This window comes from Pristis pectinata, chromosome 5, assembly GCF_009764475.1.
Source record: "Pristis pectinata isolate sPriPec2 chromosome 5, sPriPec2.1.pri, whole genome shotgun sequence".
Lineage (NCBI taxonomy): Eukaryota > Metazoa > Chordata > Chondrichthyes > Rhinopristiformes > Pristidae > Pristis > Pristis pectinata.
Genome location: NC_067409.1, coordinates 59,042,767 through 59,060,684, shown reverse-complemented (window position 1 = coordinate 59,060,684; position 17,918 = coordinate 59,042,767). Strand labels below are relative to the sequence as shown.

General features: G+C 40.2%; 1 protein-coding gene across 2 annotated transcripts in view; it reads right to left on the bottom strand.

Moving 5' to 3' along the window:
- Positions 1-302: 302 nt before the first annotated feature.
- The window catches only part of nxph1 (neurexophilin 1), a 98,854-nt gene continuing 81,238 nt past the window's right edge, over positions 303-17,918 (bottom strand). For both annotated transcript variants that reach the window (XM_052016387.1, XM_052016386.1), the window contains one exon: positions 303-1,449. In XM_052016387.1, coding sequence (XP_051872347.1) covers positions 688-1,449 — 762 coding nt within the window. In that variant the 3' untranslated portion in view covers positions 303-687. The remainder of the gene's footprint in view (positions 1,450-17,918) is intronic.

Here is a 17,918-nt window from a genome sequence, read left to right as displayed (position 1 = left end):
CTGTCAGCAGTTGAACATATTTGTCAAATACTGAGGGTGCTGCAGCTAACATGGAGGATGCATCACTACTCAAAATAATCATCCACTGGGAGCCATTGTAAGTCATTATATCAGTGGCAATATCAGATTCTTGGTCTGTGAAAAGTTGTGTTGTTTGGGAGTCTGCCTCACTCAGCAAAATCCAGCCGGATAAGATACTGGGGCAAAAAAAAAATCACATTCGCACATTCATCAATTAAAGAAGGAATTCCTTGGAAAAGTGGCAAGAATTGTTAATGTGACATAATTAGGGTGTATCCACATTTTCAAACTGAAATCTTTTAGTATTTTATTCCTATTTACATACCATCTTTCAGAAATAAAATACTTTAATACAGACAATGAGTAATATGGCATATGTATACCTCTTAAGTTGTTTCTTCACCAGTTACATTAATTTTAATAATTGTTTTTGTACATGAGTTTGTTGTAAGCTATAACTGCTACACAAATAAAAGATTATTTTTCATTGCATTTGCTCTTTAAACCCATAAACAAGCAAGAGAGACAGTTACACGTTTATGTTCATAGGTAGCTCAAATAACACTAGGTTAACTATATACAGTACAAACCATTCATACAAATGAAGACAAAGATATAGAATTCATTGCAGTAACATAATTACAATAACCGTTTTATCAGACACACTCAGCCAGAGGGGAAATAAGGAGTGTCACTGTGGTAATTGTAATCTGGACACACTTTCTGCACTAGTTTGTAATCTGTACTGTAAAATGAAATATAAATACATATGACTTTAAAGGGTTTGGAGCAGAGCCATGACACATGGCTTTGGGTCTGCTCCTGGTAGCAAGTTTTCGATGGATCATAGTTGCAAAGTGTAGTCTTCTTCGCCTTGTCTACTTTCTCGTACTCAATGCGGCAGTTAAATGTCTTTGAATCTTTGGCATCAATCACCGTCTGTTGAGCCAAGTCAAATTCCACAATTTTTGTAGGGGGCACCAGGCTGACCGAAACATTCCCCTGGCCAGTGGAATTGTGACGGAAGTAGACACTAAAAGTACCATTCCCATGGTCCACTATTTTGCCCGTGATGAGTAGGTTTAGCTTGACGGTTTTGATGTTGGAATGAAAGTCTCCCCAGCCAAACATTTTCTTGAATTTCCCTGTTTTTACTATAGGGCGTCTCTTAGCACGAGGGTGGGGCTCCTTCTGATCTGAGGCATTTCGTAACCAATCCCAAATATCCTGGTCAGAATAAGGTACTGGAGTTTCATAGTGCAGGTCCACAGCAGTAGCATTCTCTTTGCCAGATAATGTCTGTGAAAGCAGGCGACTGATAGACAAATCTTTGCTACTTTCTGTCCATATGTGCTTTTGCGTGTTCTTAGGGCTGCCAGTTTTTAGAAGGTCTGATTTTTGAGGGTTATTTCCATGAACACATGTTACCTATAATTATGAAAAAAGAGTTAACAATGAGTTTTTATTCCACAGATATCAGAAATATGAGCAATCTCATTTGCTATGCTGATATAATTATTTTACACAAGATGGTAATTACAAAAGGGTTTGCATTTCTAATAGAACTTGAACACAATGTAAAGAAATACATTAAACTAGTTTAAATATAATGCATTTCTTTGAAGTGCATTTACTATTAAAAGACGAATATAGCAAGTTTTTGTCTTACAGAGCAGTCCAAATAAAACAATAAGATATAAAGGCTGTTTGATTGAGAGATGAATATTGGCATGGGAACTTGATTAACTCTTTCACATCTACATATGCATTTGCAACAAGCACATAGTCATTAGCCAAGCACCTCATTCAATGATAGCAGTTTGAACATAGAGCTGGCCCTCAGATAAACAGGTAGATTGAGCCCTCGATCTTCTGGCGCAATTGTGGTGACCAGATCTAAAGAAGTTTTAAACATTTGCCAAGTTAACAATGTTTTGTCTTGATTAATAATCAGCGCAAGGTAATTATTGATTGGAAGTGCCCAGTTGAATTTAACGCGGCAATGGTGGAAATCACATTCCACTCTGGAGATAAACAACTGCCAGTCACGTACTGCTGAGAAAATTAGTGCTGCGCGAACAATTTATTGAGACCATGATATTTCTCCTTCCACCGCACCCACAACCAGATGCAATCCACATCTCCAAAATTTATCAAGTCATAAGATATTTTAAACCCAAAACCAAAGGAAACTCATTCACATGTAGAAGTAATTCAAACTGAGGCCTTTGATGCGTGAATATTAGTCTGCTGCAACTTTCATTTATATATGTGTCTTTAACATTCCAAGATTTTTCACCAACCATTAGCAAACAAAAGTTGAAAGCAAGCCACATGAGGAGATATTTGGGCAGATGACAATCTGCTCAGTCAGAGGTTGATTTTAAGGGTTTTGAAGGAAAAAAAAAATGAGGTTGAGAAGTGGAAAATTTACAGAGTTTAGGCTGAAGCACAATTGCAATGACGCAGTGGTTAAATTCAGTGATGCTCAAGATATTAGAATTAGAAGATACCTCCAAGAATACAAACAATTAAAATATCCCTCCATGTGACAACCTTCTGCTAAAGGACCAGCTTTGGAACCAGATGTGAACCAATAAATGAGTGTTAATCGATGGTCAATTGCAACAAATTCATCCAAAAATAAAGTCCCCACTGCCCCACCTGAACATGTCACCCGAATGTACTGTAGACAGATCCAGAGTTCTGATAAAAGGTCATTGACACAAACTGTTATCTCTTTTTCTCTTCACAGTTGCTGCCTGACTGGCTGAGTATTTCCAACACCTTCATCTTTTATTCCAAGGTTTGTGCTCCACTGAATGTTGCTGATAGATGATAATAAATGACAGCACTACACAAAGGTATGACTAACTGTGACTAAGTCTTAGAATAATGTTGCAGGTAGGATTGCAAGGATGATAACTTTAGAATTGTTCACTGGAATTGAGGTGAGACTAGTTGCTTTCTTGATAGATGAGCTCAGAGGAACTTTACTCATCATTCTGTATTTTATTGTCTTACAAAATTCATAATTATTCTTATTCAGTCAAAAAATGGCAGAGTGAAATTTATTTTCATTGCATTTTTGTGCATTGTGTTTAGCACCATGATCACATGGACACCAAAATAGCCCCAAATTCATTTCATCTACATCATAAGGGTCTGCCAACACAACTTGCTCTGTTCATTGGCACATTACCAACACCTTTTAAAATCAGAGTGAACCTCCTAAAGGCAGAAGTGTCTGAAGATTGGGACAACGGAAGGCACAGCAAAAGGTACAAGAATTCGCCACACCACATATCCCCCAAATGTTCCTCTTCCTCCACCCCTTGGTTTCCTGATGCTGCTAAGAGATGACAGAAGCAAAGTTGAGGAAGCTTTCTTGGGAAGCTACCAGCACAAGCAGGCAGTAATGGAAAGCGGGTCAGAATAATCATCTGCAGTGGAGGAAGATCAATGACCTCATGAGGCTAGCAGTGGCGAGTCTTTGAATTCATTGCTCTTCATTACCCTGCACTACCGGTACTCCCAGCATTCTTGCCTCCCCAGTCATCAGAATGTTGCTCCAAATCCAGCCTTGCATCACTCCATCTCCTTCTGCTCCTATTGCAGTTTTTTGTGCCTGCTAATCTCCCCACTGTAAGCACCTCCATCTTCTAAAACCTCTGCCATCTCTAACACACTTGTAACAATATCTAGCAGGAGAGATGGCAGCTCTTCCCCCACGTTTGTCACAATTGATGGACATTTTGGGCAGGGGGATCATCAGGAGAGTAGTACCTGGCTCATTGCAGAACATTATCCATTCCTTTTCACTTAAACTTCTCACAATGCACAACAACTTGCTGCTACTTTCAGAATCCAGCTTGGCTTACACACATCTTTAAATGTACTATGTATCCCATATCAGGTTCAAAAGCTTCACACAACTCATGAGGAGAAAAAGAAAATGAAGAGGGCACCAACTTCTTCTTTTATTATATTCAAGTGAAACATGATTGAAGATGTGAGGTTCGACTGTTCAATTGTCAGTCTGTCAAATGGACAGTTGACATCTCAACTTTGTTCAAACGATTGCTATTGTTAGTGACTTAATAGAAACATCAACCACATAAAGATTAGTGCACTATGAATGTCTGACACTAGATGGCAAAAGAACATTTACAAATAATGTATATAAAAAATACTTGCAGAACATATACAACTATTTTAATGAATAATATATTTACTGTATTAATAATCATTCATTTTGATTTGCTAAATTCATCATCAGTCTCATGTGAATGGGACATGAAAATCTAAGTGGACAATTGGTTGATGTTTTGAAAATACGACAATTCCAGCAGCAATGACAAAATTCCCAAGAGTGCAAAGAAACACGCTCCTAAAGCAATAGGAAGTTACAAATGATTAGAATGTAGTTAGAGACAGCCTTGGAAAACAACAGGAGAGGGAGAGAGCAGCTATATTATGATATCTTACAATAATCCAGATATGGTAGAGAAGGGAGCGGAAGCTGAAAGTGCAGCAGAAGGAAGGATTTACCTGAGTAATTAAAACAATGTTTTCTGAAAGGTTTGTAGAATGTCAATACCCAGCTATGGGATATTGAAGAACAAGAGTACCACAGTGATGGGATAGGGAATGTTGAACTACTGCCTCTGGAAATGTTCTTTTTAATCTTGAGGATGATTTTCTTATCCTTCAGTATCCCCACTGACTCCTGTGAATCTCCAGCTCATGACTGCTCAAAGTGGAGGAGGAGTATTCAGTATGGTACTGAGGAGCTCAGGCTCATGTGTCGGAAGAGAACAGGAGCCTCACAGTTGCATCAAAAGGAGCGCATCACCTCACAAACTACTCAACCCCCTGCCCCATGAGCTACACCTGCTCATGTGTAAAAGACTGTACAGTTTCCACAGCGGCCTCATTCAGTTACGTCTGAACACTTAAAACTGGCTTGAAAGCAATTTATCCTCAATTCTGAGGGACTGCCTGTGAAAAAGGAGATAATTATCCAATCTTTAATTCTCTCATCTTTTATCTCAGACACCAATTCTCTGATCTTAAATTACCAGTAAAGTTACCAGACTGCTAATCCAGGGACCAGACTTCAAAGCCCCCCATGGCAACAGTAGAAATTAAATTCAGTTAACTGCAGTTTGAAAGGAAAGCAATTAGTCTTAATAATGATGACAACAAAATCTACTAGATTGTCGTAAAACAAAACCCAACTGGTTGACGAATGCCCCTTGGGGAGGAAATCTCATTTGGTACCAGTTGTACCATTACTGGTATGTTGAAACCAAGAAAGAATAAAACCAGATTACCCAGTGTCGATCTGGACACTGAATTTGGACACACTCCCAACCTTGCAAAGTCTTCCTCACAACATCTGGGAGCCTAAATTTAGAGAAGTGTCCCAACAGCAACAGCCTGACATAAATGCACTCACAGAATCGTACCTTACAGATAAGGCAGGTTCTTCCATCACATATTCTGGAAACATCATGTTTCTTGGCAGGACGGAGCCACCGGAAGCGGCAGCAGTGTGGGAGGGAGTAGTCTTGGGAGTCCTCACCATTGAATCCAGACCCCAGGATGTCCCATGGCATCAGATCAACGATGGGCAAGGAAACCTCCTCCTGATTACCATACACAGTCCTCCCTCAGTCAATGAATCAGTGCTCCTCAATGTTGAACTGCACTTACCCTGTAACTGTAACACTATATTCTGCATACTGTTATTGTTTTTCCCTTGTACTGCCTCAATGTACTTATATTTTGAAATTATTTGTATGGATGGCTTGAAAAACTAAGTTTTTCACTGTATCTTGGTACGTGTGACTATAATAAATCAATACCGATATCAAGAAGCACTGAAAGTAGCAAGGGTCCTCGGAATACATTGTAGGTGGGAGAGTTCAGTGTCCATTATCTAAAGTGGCTTGGTAGTGTCTCCATTAACTGACCCAGCTGCATCCTGAGCCCTGAGCCTGAGTAAACCTACTTAGTCTGCTCTCCCGATCTACCTGTGGCAGATGCTTCTCTCTATGACGGCATTTGTAGAAGTGACCACTACACAATCCTTGTAGAGACAAATTCCTTCTTCACACAGTGGACACCCTTCTATTGGATTATATACCACTAAATCATACTGAAAGGGGTAGACTGAGAACAGATTTGGCAGCTCAAAACTAGACATCCATGAGGCATTGTGGACCATCAGCAACAGTAGAAATGTTCACTAACAAAGTTTGTAAACTCATGACCTGCCACGTCCCTTACTCTACTACTACAATTATGCCATATATCAATCCCAGTTCAATGAAGAGAGCAGAAGGCATGGCAGGAACACTAGCAGTGGTATGCAAAAGTTTGAGCACCCCTGGTCAAAATTTCTGTTACCGTGAATAGTTAAGTGAGTAGAAGATGAACGCATCTCCAAAAGTCGTAAAGTTAAAGATGAAACATTCTTTTCAACATTTTAAGCAAGATTAGTGTATTATTTTTGTTTTGTACAATTTTAGAGTGAAAAAAGGAAAGGAGCACCATGCAAAAGTTTGGGCACCCCAAGAGGTTTGAGCTCTCAAATAACTTTTACCAAGGTCTCAGACCTTCATCAGCTTGTCAGCGCTATGGCTTCTTCACAGTCATTGTTAAGAAAGGCCAGGTGATGCAAATTTCAAAGCTTTATAAATACCCTGACTCCTCAAACCTTGTCCCAACAATCAGCAGCCATGGGCCCCTCTAAGCAGCTGCCTAGCACTCTGAAAATTAAAATAAATGATGTCCACAAAGCAGGAGAAGGCTATAAGAAGATAGCAAAGCATTTTCAGGTAGCCGTTTCCTCAGTTCGTAATGTAATTAAGAAATGGCAGGTAACAGGAACGGTGGAGGTCATGTTAAGGTCTGGAAGACCAAGAAAATTTTCTGAGAACTGCTCGTAGGGTTGCTAGAAAAGCAAATCAAAACCCCCATTTGACTGCAAAAGACCTTCAGGAAGATTTAGCAGACTCTGGAGTGGTGGTACACTGTTCTACTGTGCAGCGACACCTGCACAAATATGACCTTCACGGAAGAGTCATCGGAAGAAAACCTTTCCTGTGTCCTCACCACAAAATTCAGCACCAGAAGTTTGCAAAGGAAGATCTGAACAAGCCTGATGTATTTTGGAAACCAGTCCTGTGGACTGATGAAGTGAAAATAGAACTTTTTGGCTGCAATGAGCAAAGTTATGTTTGGAGAAAAAAGGGTGAAGAATTTCATGAAAAGAACACCTCTCCAACTGTTAAGCACGGGGGTGGATCGATCATGCTTTGTCTTGTGTTGCAGCCAGTGGCACGAGGAACATTTCACTGGTCGAGGGAAGAATGAATTCAATTAAATACCAGCAAATTCTGGAAGCAAACATCACACTGTCTGTAAAAAAAGCTGAAGATGAAAAGAGGATGGCTTCTACAACAGGATAACGATCCTAAACACACCTCAAGATCCACAATGGACTACCTCAAGAGGCACAGGCAGAAGGTTTTGCCATGGCCCTCACAGTCCCCCAACATAAACATCACCCAAAATCTGTGGATAGACCTCAAAAGAGCAGTGCATGCAAGACGGCCCAAGAATCTCACAGAACTAGAAGCCTTTTGCAAGGAAGAATGGGCGAAAATCCCCCAAACAAAAATTGAAAGACTCTTAGCTGGCTACAGAAAGCATTTACAAGCTGTGATACTTGCCAAAGGGGGGTGTTACTAAGTACTGACCATGCAGGGTGCCCAAACTTTTGCTTTGGGCCCTTTTCCTTTTTTGTTATTTTGAAACTGTAAAAGATGGAATTAAAAAAAGTAATCTTGCTTAAAATATTAATGAAATGTGTCATCTTTAACTTTATGCCTTTTGGAAATCAGGTCATCTTTTACTCACTTAGCTATTCACAGTAACAGAAATTTTGACCAGGGGTGCCCAAACTTTGCATGCCACTGTATATAAAAAGGTGTCAATCTTCTGAAGCTCCATCATGGGGAACATGAGTGCCAAACAGCAAACACAACATGCAATAGACAAAAACAGAAAATGCTGGAAACACTCAACAGATCAGGCTGCCTCTGTAGAAAGAAACAGAGTTAACATTTCAGGTCTGAGACCCTTCATCAGAATGGGTTACTTCAGACTTTCATCATATGCAATTGGATTTTCAAGCAATATACAGGCAATAATCTCACAACCAATGGATTAGATCAAATCTCTGCAGTCCTACCACATTTAGTCATGAATGGTGATGAAGAATTAAAGATCTAATAGGAGGAGACTCCAACAACATCCTCATCCTCAACGATGGCAGGGCCCACCACATGGTAAAAACCAGGCTAAAGCATTCACAACTGTATTCAACCAGAAGCGCCAATTAGCCGATTCATTTAAGCTTCCTCCTGAGGAATCACAGATGCCATTCCTCAGCCAGTTTAATTCACTCCACGTCATACCAAGAAACTGTTCGGAGCACAGGATACAACAAAGGCTATTGGACCAGAAAACATCTCAAATGTGGTACGAGAGATTTGTGCTCCACCTCCAGCAAGGCTGTTCTGGTGTTGTTACAACATTGGCATCTACCTAGCAGTGTGGAAAATTATCCGGGTATGGCTTATTCACAAATCTGTGCCAGATAATTGCTGCCCAATCAGTGTACTCACAATCATCAGCAAAGCAATGGAAAGTGTCATTGACAGTGCTATCAAGAGGCACATACTCACCAATACCCTGCTCACTCCCAAGTCTAGGTTTCACTAGAACCATTTGGCTTGAAATCTCATCACAGCCTTGGTCCAAACATGGAACTAAGAGCTGAATTCCAGAGGTGAGGTGAGGTGAGACTGACTGCCCTTAACATCAAGAGAGCACTTGAAAGAACGTATCATCAAGCAGCCCTGGTAAAAATGGTCAATGGGCATCAGGGGGATAACACTCCAATGGTTGGAGTCATATCTCACAAAGAGAGTTGGCTTCTGTCAATGAGACATCATTGCAGGGTAATGTCCTAGGCCCAATTGTCTTCAGTTACCACATCAATGACTTTACTTCAATAATTTGTGATGATGTTCCCTGATGATTGCACTATGTTCAATTCCAGTCACAACATCTCATCAAAAATACAGGACTATGCCTTGTGCAACAAGACATCATCTGCTACAAATAAATTAACACCACTAAAGTGCCAGGCAATGACCATCTCCAACAAGAGAGAGTCAAACTACCTACCCATAAGATTTAATGGCATTACCATCACCAAGACTGAACATAATGCAATCAAAAGAGAACATCATCACAAGCGATTGAAGAAAAATCATTATTCCTGGAGGTCAACATTGACCGGAGATGGAGGATCAGGCACATAAATGCTGTGACTGCAAGAACAGGTCAAGAGGCTGAGGAACCCGAGGCAGGTAATTCACCTCTTGACAACCCAGATCTTTTCCACCATCTGCAAGGCACAAGTCAGGAGTATGATGGCTTGCCTGGATGACTACAGCTCCAACTTCCAAGAAGCTCGATGCCATCCATTACACTTCAGCCCTCATGATTGATACACCTTCCACCACCATAAGCATTGATTCCTTCCATCACTAAGGGCAGGGTGGCTGCAGTGCATACCATCTACAAAATGCACAGCACGGCTCATGCCAAACCCACGATCACCATCACCAGGAAGGACAATCACACCAGGCGCATGGGAACACCACCACTTGCAGGTTCCCCTCCATGTCACACACTATGCCGACTTGGAGGTATATCAGTTGTGTCTTCATTGTTGCTGGATCTAAATCCTGGAACTTCCTCCCAGTAAGCACCGTGGAAGTACCTTCACCAGAAGGACTGCAGCAGTTTACGCAGGCGGTTCACCCCCACCTTCTCAGGGGCAATTAGAAATGAGCAATAAATGTTGACCTTGCTTGAAGGAAAATCATTATTCCTGGAGGTTGACATTGACTGGAGGTGCAGGATCAGGCACATAAATACGGCAAGAACAGATCAAAGGGCTGGGGGATCCTGAGGCAAATAATTCACCTCTTGACAAGCCAAATCTTTTCCACCATCTACAAGGAACAAGTCAGGAATACGATGGAATACTCTCCACTTGCCTGGATGACTGCAGCTCTGACAACTCTCAAGAAGCTCAACACCATCCACGACATTGCAGCCCACTTGAATTGTTTTAAAAACTCCAGTTTTGAAGCTCCTCAAATTTTAAAAATTGTTCTACTGAATTAAAAAATTGGGCTTTGCTGCATTAATCTTGAATCATTTCATAATCTACCAACAAAATAACATTTATCATATTTGTTTGTAATGTTCTCCACTATTTAGCTGAAATATTAAAATGGCTAATACTTCCAGTTGGGATGGGAATTCAGGGTGTACATTAGAATCCCACAACCTTATTTCAAGCAATTGCATTTTGTAATTCCATCAGCCACATTTTATGATTGAAAATCAGAACAGCATGCCTCTTTTGTTTGTGTAATTAACATGAAACTTTTTGTCTTAAGATGAATGTTATCCATTTACAATTATTGCAGATTAAAACCAACAGTAGGTGGTCTGACCTGTGATATCATACTGGTGTTCTGGTATAAAAGAGTAATGAAAGCAATTTGGAGAATGGATTTTACACACTGCAAGATCTAACTGTATCAATACTTTACCACAAAACCTGTCCCCCTCTCAGGAAATTGTAGTTCCTTATCTAATTTAGTGCACCACAGTGAGACATTTACCTTCTTGGGATTTCTGCAGTGCCCTAGAACTGCAGTATGTTAGATGAGTGACTTCAGCAAGTGGACAAAGACAAAATTACCAGTTGACTGCAGAAAATTTTTAAATAATTAGTTGAAGTTCCAACAGTAGTTTAAGAACCGCGCACTGTATCAAAAAACTTATATAAAGATCATAAATTTTGTAATTTGCAAGTTTTTTAAAAAATCTCCAACAATAATTCATATGGAGTCAAAGCAATACAGCATGGAAGCAGGCCCTTTGGCCCAACTCGTCTATGCTGGCCATGGTGCCCACCAGGCTGGCCCCCTTTGCCCACTTCTGGCCCATATCCCTCTCAACCCCTCCTATCGATGTACTTATCCAAATGTTTTTTTGAATGCTATTCTTGTACCTGCATGTATGAATAAATTTCCACACTTCTGACCAGATATTGTTGGCTACCAAACAAGTCTTACCTCACCATTAAAACTTCACTTGCTTGCCAAGTCCTGTCCTTTATTGACGAGATTAGTAGCTATCTATTGTGTAGGTACAGGAACTTTACACCCAACAATGTATTTACAGTGAGACATAGTAAAAATAATGCCTTTGGAGGAGAGAAATCTCAGCAGCTTCCTGATTTTCACATGTATATGAATGAACCCCAAGATTGCTTCCAATTTATTCCCTAATTATCATATACACTGATGGCCTCACTATTATTTCTATTTCAAAATCCAGGCTTTTCCATTTAACAGTTCCAATCCAATCATCGTCAAGACAAGCTTACTAGATAAATTTAGCAAAGGATAATAAGAGATGCCGATGTATGGAGTACTAACCATCTGCAGAGCACTCCCAAGCTCTAAGGCAACATCCATTTGCCCTTATGGAAAATATTAAGATAAAGGACATGCATGTTCTTTCTCACCATTAAACTAAACCCTTGCTGTCCACACTGCATAAGTAGCAGCAGATTTGTAAAAAGTTATTAATGAAGTCTGCTTTTGGTTCTAACAAGATTCTCTCTAAAACAGAGTCTTATTCCTGCAGTAGTTTTCTTTTAAAAAGTAATTATTTTTAATGATTTAGTTCCATGGCAACCTCCTTTCAATTTCTACTGATTAGAAGCTGTTGACAGCTCCATGGGTTTACTGTTTGTTTCTGCTGATTACAAGTGTTGGATATCACTAACTAGTGAGCATGTGTAGGGTCTGACCTGCCACGTGCCACAGCCATGCAGACAGGCAGTGCGATGAGAACAGCCTGCTCTCATTTCAACTCTGTTGTTGCAAAGGAATATGTTAGACATGGAGGCCTGTTGAACATATCCAAGAGAAAAATGATGCCAGTGCTGCTGTCAGTTGGATTTATTTCATGTCAAACTAAGTCGCATGATAATTTATGTGCAAGCCATTGATTACCTTCTTGGATGAGCTAATGATCACCATGCTTATTTAAGACTTTCCTTTAGAAATGAGCATGCAACATTTTAGCTGTGCATTTCCATATATTGATGAGCCACTCACTACAGCTGACAAGTAAAGACTACAAAGAAAAGATGAGAAGGTATTTGCTCATAATGTACTGCTGTGGCTCAATAGCAACAAACAGCTCTGAGGAAGTCTACTGCTTGTCACCTTGATGAAAGTGAAGAAGAGCACAAGCGAACCTTATAGATGCAATGCAATATTGTGATCAACACTTCCATTGTATCACTGTATTAGAAGTCTTCTTGTTTGATCATGGGTAATATTTTTTTGAATTAAGGATTATTTTGCAGTCTATGAACTCTGGATGCTAACTATATCCAAATGTGTTGTACATCTACTTTGAGTTGGGCAGATAGAAAATGATGTTGTGCCATTTAAAGCTGTGATAGTCCTAAACAGCAAGGTGACCTCCTAAAATAAAATTAAATCAGTAAGTATGGTCTCCTTTTCAATATGGTCTATTTTCATAATAGGGGGCTGTGATCCAGATAATAACACAAAGGCACATTTAGAGCCAGGTTTTTGGAATATCTGGTGAGAAACCTTAACACTGTTTAAGAATGTCTGAGGTATTTTCACAGAGCCATCTCATTGTCATATTACTTCCTAATTTGTCATTAAATTATGGATGCATATCAGCACATTACAATCTCAATTTAAGGGCCCAATCCAAAAATAGAACCTGGAAGAGATGGGACTTTGTACAGACAGAAGGAGAGGGATGGTGATTTGAAGGGAGTTATTCCTTCTTAGCAATGGGAGAGGAAACGTGACATTAAAAAGGGACAAGCGGGACCATAGCAAGAGCTTGTGGATTCACCGCAAGAAGTGGCCAAGTAAACTAATCATGTATGAAGCCTACTGCATTACATGAGTATTCTCCCCCATCTATCTGCATTGTTATTTCCTTCAATGCATTTTTTTCATATCCCCATCTAACATGCATTGCTGCTTCTCAGCCTTTTGATCTCATTCCTGATAATCACCTTCAGAATATGCACTGTAACCAGCAACTGAGCACGTGCCATCATAATGCCTGCTTGGTATTTGCTTCCCCATTTACAGAAGAGAGCTAAGAACACAAAGGAGGCAGAGGCAACATGAAATGGACATCTATGACCCATCAGAAATGGGAATATTTGAACCATGCAGCCACCTGGTGACAGAAATAAATATCAGCGTGTCAGATGATACAAACTGAGCAGAACATGAATTATGATCTTCTTCATAATGCTAAATTATACCATTCGTCACTTGCTAGTATCAATTCAGATCTTCTTTGCCAGGATCTGATAGAATGAATAGTGAGAGAAGCTGATACCCTCTGAAGGTACCTAGATACGAGACTTGTACATGCCATTTAACAGAATCACTGTGGTCCACTTGGATGGTTCTTTTAGTTTTCAACTTCTGGTTTACAATTCAAAAGAGTACACTAGGGAAGATGGTGATGACAAAGTCAACTCTGGAAATAAGAACAGAAAATGCTGAAAATACTCAGCAAATTAGGTAGCATCTGCAGAAGGAGACAGAGTTAACATTTCAGATTGAAGATCTTTCATCAGATTTCCAGCACCTACACTTCTTTGCTTTTCAATTACTCTGGAAAGTATGCTGGGCACAGATGTAGAGACACAAGGGCATTAATGAAAAGAGTAAATGTAAGGGAGAGCAGAAAGTCTGCAGCATTCTGGTAGGATTCACAAGTACAATGGCCAGAGCTCTAGCGAGAGCAAGATTGATACCACAGAGCATTGTGACGATTTTGTCTTTCATTTGGTGGTTTGAGCAGTTTCATGGAATATCAGCCACAGTAAACAAATGAATCCATGCATGCCTCGCCCATGGTCATGTAGACTTGGATGCCAACATGTCTGCTGCCACAAATGGGATTTATACCGCATCACTGATCTACTCCAAGCAGCACTCCTACACTGTTCGGAAGAAGTTTTGGTTCGTGAGGAGGATTATCATTAGAGGCATAGAGTCAGACAGATATACAGCACAGAAACAGGCCCTTTGGCCCATTGAATCTGCATCGACCATCAACCACCCACTTTAAACTAATCCTATATTAATCCCATTTTTTTTATTCTCTCCACATTTGCTTTAACTCGCCCCAGACTGTGCCACTCACCTGCACACCAAGGGCAATTGACAGGGGCCAATTATCCTCTCAAAAGGACTCCATCAAGCAAAGGTTATTGGCTAAGAGCAACCCTAGAATCCAGCCAGGGATCTCAGCAGCCAGCCTCTCACTCTGCTGGACCAATGGCAGTGGAGTGGTGCAGATGGTAAAGCTGCTGCTTCAAAGCTCCAGAGAACCAGGTTTAATCCTGACTCCCCATGCTGATTGTGTGGAGTTTGCATATTTTCCCTGGGACTGCATGGGTTTCATCCAGGCACTCTGGTTTCCTCCCATATCTGAAATATGTCCTGGTTGGTTGGTTGGTTAATTGAACACAGAAAATTGACCTTGGTGTGTATGAGTAGTAGAGTCCAGGAAAAGTTAATGAAAATGTGGGGAGAATGAAAAGGGACTAATGAAGGATTAATACAAATAAGTGCTTGATGGTAAGCCTTTTTCCAACAGTATTACTCTATGACATGGAGATTACACCATGAAGGAGCAGTTTCAAACCTACAGCACTGCTGAATAGTTCCAACATTTTTTGTCTTTATTTCAGACTCAGGTAAGTGTTAGTCTCACTTTATTCCTTTTTAAGGATGAATAGGAAACACCTCATTTACAAGGATGAAGGTACATTTATTAGATTTTAGTTTAAGAATAACAAATTTTTCATGGAAGTTCAAGATTTTGTTTTCATGCTATCACCTACAAATCTAAGAGCTTTGGATTGTAAAACAATGACCACTCTCTTGAAAGAAAGAAGAATCTCCACCGCAAATAGACAAAATAAATCCTGGAACAAGACTTGTGGCAAACATTGCTTTGAGAATTAAACCATTTTCTTTTTCAGAGATAATTTGCAGAACTCCAGTAATTTTCCCACTGTAAATCAATGAATATTGACCTGAGGGAAACTTGCCAGTAATAAAGATGCCCTGAGGCCATCATTCTACAAGCTGAAATAACTATCCAGACTATAATAGCAGATTGTCCTGAAGCTATGTGATGCTGCAATTTTGCATGTTGGAGATTCCTATTCCAGAAAATTATATTAGTGTCTGCTAAATCCAACATTGTCTGTTTCCATATTTCTGCACAGGAACTGCAGAATTAAGAAGAGATTCTATTTAGAGAAACAAAGGATGAAATGTGCTTTGTTACTCTCTCCTATCTATGGTTAGCACTCTATTGTGATCTTAATGTGCAGTCCACTGTGACAGAATGTGTGAGCCTACGTAGCTACTCATCCACAGGATCTCTAGCAAGCCATTGTCACCTATTTGCTGCCAAGCTCAGTCTAGATACTGCACTATCTCTCAACTGCAGTCATTTCCACAGCCAGAAACCAAAATGCTAAATAATATGCTTTATATTGGATTTGTGCAGATAAATATATTCTATCTTACAACTAAAATGAAATCAGTAAACTTCTAATGTTCAAACCACAATTCCAAAAAGCTCAAGATTGATGTCACAGTTCATTGCAGGAAGTTCTTTTTCCATAGGTAGTTTCACAAACTCTATGTAACATAAATGATGGTCATAACATAAATAATGTCGGCAGACAATATTTTTAATATTCAATCCAACCAATAGACTCCTTGCCATCAAAGTTGTCACTGAGTATTGAGGACAAGTGATCTGGGCACTTTAACACAATGAATTGTGCTAAGTGGATTTTAATAGACAGAGTTTGATTGGCTGAAACTCAATCAATACTGCACATGTGGTGCAAGTATGCCAGGTAGAAAAATACCATGAGACAGAGTGGCGTTGAGGGCAGGAAAAAATGCACAGAAGACTGACTATGAGTAATAGCCATTAGGACTGGCAGAGGGGAGAGGGAGTTGTGATGTTGATAATGCCAGTTGGTCACAATCACTAATTGACAATCAATTTCTTCCGACATTTCCATACCTAGTTTTGTCCAACTTCCATAATTCATTAGGCGCCATTTCCCCTTTGCAGAGATATCTACACTCGCTGGGAATATCAACATGATCCTCCCTCCACTTTCCCTGTGGAATTTTTCTTCCAGAAGTGTTGGGAAACATTTAGTTACATTTGTTCTTGTTCTGATATGAAAATAGAAAATGCTGGAAATACTCAGCACGCAGCATCTGTAGAAAGAGAAACAGAGTTAATGCCTCAGGTCCAGGACCCTCCGACAGAACCGGGAAAGAGAAAAAACAAGTTAGGTTTTCAGGTACAAAGAAGGAGGAAGGGGGATGGGTGCCACAAAGGGAATATCTCTGACAAGGTGAGACCTAGTGAGTTAATGTGGCAGTATGAAGCAGATTATGTTTCTTTGTCTGTGTTATGTGTTGCTAATGTGTCTGCTCTCTTGTTTTTTTTTCATCTTACTTACTGGTCATGCCCAATGTGTTGTTGCAGCAACTCTAAAATACAGGTCATCCCTCGGGTAAGGAATGGGTTCCTTTCTTTACAGATGTCCCTAAATCGATTTTGTCCATAATTCGGAAAATACACCCATGGTAGTGTAGCGGTTAGCATAACGCTATTACAGCACCAGTTACCCGGGTTCAATTCCCGCCGCTGTCTGTAAGGAGTTTGTATGTTCTCCCTGTGTCTGTGTGGGTTTCCTCCGGGTGCTCTGGTTTCTTCCCACATTCCAAAGACATACGGGTTAGGAATTTGGGGGCATGCTCTGTTGCTGCTGGAAGCATGGCGGCACTTGCAGGCTGCCCCCAGAACACTCTACGTAAAGATGCATTTCCACTGTGTCTTGATGTACATGTAACTAATAAAGATATCTTATCTTATATGGTAACTATATATCCACAGTCTTTTATTAAGTGGAATCAAAAGCACATAAGACTGAAAAGAATGAACTAAAAGTGGAGAGAGAGAGAGGGAACTATTTCTGCCATTTGTAGAAATGAATGTATGTATGCATGCCAAATTTTTGAATTTAGTAATATTATGGAAGCTTGTTCATAGGTAGGGGTGTCCATAAGTCAGGGCGTTGGTAACCTAGGGATGGTGTGCACTCAGAAAACAGCAACTCCCGATTATTGTGACCTGCACAGGAAAGAGGAATCTCCCAGCAGGGTTGGGACCAACTGTGCTTCTTCCATTAACTAATGCAAAACTAAATCACACAAGAAGTTCTCAAAATCACAGGCAATTTGCCAATGTGGAGCAGCAGCACATAGGGGGGACCAAGCCTGTTAATGTTCTCACCTTCAGCTCCCAACAAAGTGTGGAGGATGAGGCAAGCATATCAGGATTAAGGTGTCATCGAGCATTTCTGGAAAATCCACCTGGGAGTTACAGTGGGATTTTGCAACTTCACAGTCTAAGACAACAGAAGAGCGTAAGCCAAGCTGTTATAAAGACACCTATTCAGTATTCAGAAGCAACACTGGTCAGGTACAACTTGTGGCTTCCTTCCACATCCCGTTACTATTCTTTAGGACCCACCTATGGGTAAATTCACAGACAGTAACTTGTCCAAAAGCAACTAATACTAACATGTACTTCAACTACAT